This window comes from Budorcas taxicolor, chromosome 15 (assembly GCF_023091745.1).
Source record: "Budorcas taxicolor isolate Tak-1 chromosome 15, Takin1.1, whole genome shotgun sequence".
Lineage (NCBI taxonomy): Eukaryota > Metazoa > Chordata > Mammalia > Artiodactyla > Bovidae > Budorcas > Budorcas taxicolor.
Genome location: NC_068924.1, coordinates 46,200,782 through 46,205,793, shown reverse-complemented (window position 1 = coordinate 46,205,793; position 5,012 = coordinate 46,200,782). Strand labels below are relative to the sequence as shown.

Sequence of the window (5,012 nt, the reverse complement as noted above, 5' to 3'; positions counted from 1 at the left end):
GGCCAGGGGAAACATCCAGGCAACTCCAGAATGCAAAAGACTAAGTTTCCAGTAAGTGAAATAGAAAGTAGGAAGCAAGTTATGGATATCTTCATAATCAACTCTAACACTGGAGAAAGCAACATCCAAACTTATTCCTGCAGTTATGCCTCAGGAAAATCATTGCCTATTAGCAATTTCTGTTCCCAAGGTTAGGACTCTCGCATTTTACCTCCTATAACTTCCTGAGCAGTTTCTGGATTCCCTGCTTGATCTCCTTGGTTCTCACACCATAAACAATGGGGTTCAGAGCTGGGGGGATGAGGTGGTGCAGGATGTTGAGCAGGATGGGGACATCGGGGGGAATCCTCTTCCTGGCCAGGTTAGTGATGACCAGCACCAGCAGGACTGTGCTGAAGAAGAGGATGAGGATGAAGTGGGAACCGCAGGTGCTCAGGGCCTTGGCAGCAGCTCCCTCAACCTTGATCTTTAGCACAGCTTTCAGGATACAAGAGTAGGAGAGAATGATAAGGATGAGGTCAGAGCCCAGTAGGGTCCAGCCTGCCACAAACTGGTAGAGCCGATTGAAGGTGATGTCATCACAGGAGAGTTTGGACACAGACAGGTTAGTGCAGATGCAGTTCTTGATGATGTTCTCCGCACAGTATCTCAGTTGGGAGGAAAGAATGGGGATAGGCATAGTAAGAAGGCCATTCCGGGCCACTACAAAGATGGCAGCCCTAGCCACAAATTGGTTAGTGATGACAGACGGGTAATGCAGAGGGTTGCAGATGGCCACATAGCGGTCATAGGCCATGACCATGAATGTGCAGGACTCCATGGTCAGGAAACTATTCATGATGAACATCTGGAGGAAGCAGCCTGAGAAACTGATGGCTTTATCGTCAAACCAGAAGATGGCCAGGACCTTGGGGATGACGGTGAGGCAGAGCACCACGTCCAGCAGGGAGAGGAGGCTGAGCAGGTAGTACATGGGCTCGTGCAGAGAGGCCTCCAGCCGGATGGTGACCAGGAGGGTGGCGTTGGCCCCCATGGCCAGGAGGAAGAGGAGACTGAGGGGCAAGGACAGCCAGTGCTGCCAGCTCTGGTAGTTAGGGAAGCAGATGAGGAGGAATTCGGAGACTGGGGGAGAGGAGTAGTTGCTGAATGATCCCATGTAATCTTGATCACAGCTGACCCTTTGTAAAATCTGAAAGACAAGAAAAAAATCCATTCCGACAACATGACTACCTATGGGAAAGTAACTTTTTTCCAAAGAACCACTGAAAAATGATAATAGTGGAGTGAATATTTCATAAGTATAAACACATCACTTTTAAAATATAAACCCATTTATTCTATTAAAATTCTACAAATAAAATGGTAGTAAAATGACCATATTTCCGCTTTAGCTTGAATAATTCCCATTTATTCCCCTTCTCACTGTTCACAGTTTCCCAACTTCTGAATCTCAAATCTGAATTTACAGCTGAAGCTCTTAGCCACTAAAATTTCTGCCTCTATTTACAAAAACACTTATATAGGCCTTGATGCTGTATCAGCATAGGCCCCACATGAATGCCTATTGTTGTTCTTCCAGCAAGAGAGGACAATACAGGCAAAGCAGAAACCAGGCCTATGTGCCTCGCCAGAAAATACCAGACTTTAGAATTATGACTATCATTTTACAGAAAATAGCATCTTAGAGAGTTCTAAAAAGAAAAATTTTGCAATAAGAATGTATGGAAAAGTCTCCTAATGCAAGCAGTTGAGAGAAGAAAAAGAAATTTTAGGCGTCAATGTATGTGCACGCTAAGTACTTTCAGTCGTGTCTGACTCTTTGCGACCCCATGGACTGTAGCACTCCAGTCCTCTCTGTCCAAGGGATTTTCCAGGCAAGAATACTGGAGTGGGTTGCCATGCCCACCTCCAGGGGATTTTCCCAACCCAAGGATGGAACCCAGGTCTTCTGCAGCTCCTGCATTGCAGGTGGATTCTTCACTGCTGAGCCACCAGGGAAGCCCCTTAAGAGTCAATAGTTTGGGTTTACAGGTACTGTTATAGGAGTGAGTGATAGCAGCTCGTGCTGTATTTATCTGACCACACATGGATTCCCCATCATTCACAAACACAGATAAACAGATTTCCACGTGTTCCTGGCCTGGTTCACTATAACCACTTATGAATAAATCTAAGATACTTATGAAATCACCTTATAAATGGTTGTCATACTAAAACTTAGAACATTGGTTGATGGGCCCCAGTGACATTTTGTTTTTGTTTTGTTTTTGTTTGTTTGTTTGTTTGGCTGTACCACAGAGCATGCAGGTGTCCAGGGATGTAATTATGTAATTCTCTGTCCAGGGATGAAAGCTGCGCCCCCCTACAGTAAGCACAGAGTCTTAACCATTTAATGGCCAGGGAAGTCCCTGTTTTTAATACTCTGAGGAATCCCAAACTCAGCCAATTTTTATCAACAATGGCAGTGGTCCTAATGAGTTTTGGACCCTCCTAGATTCAACTTCCTTCTCCTTTCTGAGAAAGTAGAAGCCTGTTCCTCCAAACTAAGAAGTAAGTGTGAATATCTGAAGGCAAATTTCAAAGTTGGAAGAAACAAATTTGCTCTTCTGCTTTGCCTCATATGTTATCACTTTCCAGACCACCTATAGCAGCACTTCTAACAGAAATACAATGTGGGCCACATGCACAATTTTAAATTTCTAGCAGCCAGCTTAAAAAATTTAAAGGAAACGTGAAGTTAATTTTAATAATATGTTATTTTACTCAACATATCCAAAATATTATTACTTTAACATGTAATCAATATAAAAAACTGTTAAAGAGATGTTTTACATTCTTTGTTTTTTGTATGAAATATTTAAAATTAAGTGTGCATTTTACGCTCACAGCACATCTCACATCTTCTGACTGGGTACTGGCTACTGGATTGGGCATCAATCTCTAGAGTTTGGGGAAAGCTGAATGTTTCTCCTTCTCTCTCTCTCTCTTTTTTTTTTTTTTTTTTTTTTCGCTTGAACTATGGTTTGCTCTTGGTGTTGGTCACATGGCATTTACGATTCCTGTATTATATATGGGAACTCCTTTCATTTGGTTCTATTTCTGGGTCAGCTCAAAATTATAGTTTTTATTTTCTTTTTCAGTACACCCCATCAAGTTTCCTTTAGAAATTTCCTAGCAAAGTGATCCTTCAGCTTCATGATGGGAACACCTCCTTTAAGACAGAGATAATCCACACCTCCAGAGCTCTCATCTTAGATAAAACAGACATACCAGAGACTAGGGCTTCCCAGCAACACTAACCTCCCTGACTCAGACTAGATATCAACTTCCTCCCATCCTCCCTAAACCAGTGATGTTATTTGATTTTTTTAGAATCAATGTAACTATTCAGTAAAGAATGCCAAAATGTCCAGATATCTCCAAATCTGGTCCTAGGAACACCATTCTTTCACATAAGATATATTTGGAAGCTGGAACTAGGTTTTGTTAACAAAGCGTGGCAAAAGAGCTAAGGTTCAAAAGGTAAAATTGGAGCCTTAAAATGGCTATAACTTCAGACATAAATCCAGATAAAAACTCTTTATTGTGTTCATCAGACCATACGAACTTACCAGATTCCAATCACCTTAAGGAAATACATAGATTTCTACAAACTCATCTGCTTTCTCTCCAGCTGGTTATTGTGTTCTTTTCCCTGGATCAGTGAACTGAAAATATTGACTCTTCACAGAGTGCCAAGTCCTCTGGAGAGCATGAAGGCTCGAGCAATAGAAAAGCTCTTCTGTCTTAGCTAGAGAAATAGGAAAAAGCACTGGGGGGACACAGCAGGATGAAACAGGAAGGCAAGGCAGGGGTAATCAAGGCAGCTGAGATTACTGGCACTTTCTCTTCTGGTGCTTCTAGAGCAATCTTCAAGAGCAGGGGCTGAATTACAGTTGAAAATATAAACTCTTGCTCTCCAGTTGCCACAGGAAATAATGAATGTATAAATTTAGTTCAAGAACACTTACTCAGACAACTCAGTGGATAATACACAGCTTACACTAGAAACACTTTGCTCCCATTTGAAAGCTGTGATGTACCACATTTTTGGAAAGTGGTAGACTGATTATGCAGAACCAGACCTGCTTTAGTTCTGCTAGAAGAATTTCTTCTCTCTGTTCATAATGAATACCTGAAGTTCTACATGCCTCATCATTCCCATCTTAATTATTTTCCAGGATACAAACCAGACCTACAAGCTTGAGGAGACTGATCTGTGAGCTACTGTTATTTATGACTGTTTGCTGCACCTTCTGGTCCAGCCCTCCAGAGGATCCAGAGGCTATTTTTATCTCCATGATCTCTACTCTGTCCCTTCTTTCCCACAGCCCACAGTGGAGCTAAGACCATTTTAGACATCTGAACCTAGAGCATAGGCCCATTTCTTGTGAAGGGAAGGAGAGGAGGAGAAAAAGAAAGTGGTGAAGGAGGAATGGGGTAAAAGGAAGGGGAGAACATGGAGTGGAGAAAACACACACACAAAAAAAATTCAATGTGGAAGTTGTGACAAATAGGTAGAGAGTTGAACCAGGAAGACTTGTGGGGAAACTGGGGCAGTCTACATAAGGAGTATAAATGTTTGAATAATAAATATTCAAGACTGAGGACAGAGATAAATTTATTTCAGACATTAAGTGTACTCTTAGAAAAGTTACATTTAGATGAGGATTTAACTTTGTTGTCATTGTTCAGTCACTAAGTCGTGTCCAACTATTTGTGTCCATATGGACTGTAGCACACCAGGCTTCCCTATCTTTCACTATCTCCCAGAGTTTGCTCAAACTCATGTCCATTGAGTAGGAATATTATCCATTCAGTTCAGTTCAGTCGCTCAGTCATGTCTGACTCTTTGCGACCCCATGAATTGCAGCACGCCAGGCCTCCCTCTCCATCACCAACTCCCGGAGTTCACTCAGACTCACATCCATCGAGTCAGTGATGCCATCCAGCCATCTCATCCTCTGTCGTCC

At 42.3% G+C, this 5,012-nt stretch overlaps 1 protein-coding gene across 1 annotated transcript; it reads right to left on the bottom strand.

Moving 5' to 3' along the window:
- Positions 1–214: 214 nt before the first annotated feature.
- On the bottom strand, positions 215–1,156 carry LOC128060497 (olfactory receptor 56A4-like). Its single transcript, XM_052652901.1, has one exon. It carries the CDS (start codon positions 1,154–1,156, stop codon positions 215–217), a length of 942 nt encoding a protein of 313 aa, XP_052508861.1.
- Between the last annotated feature and the right edge of the window lie 3,856 nt (positions 1,157–5,012).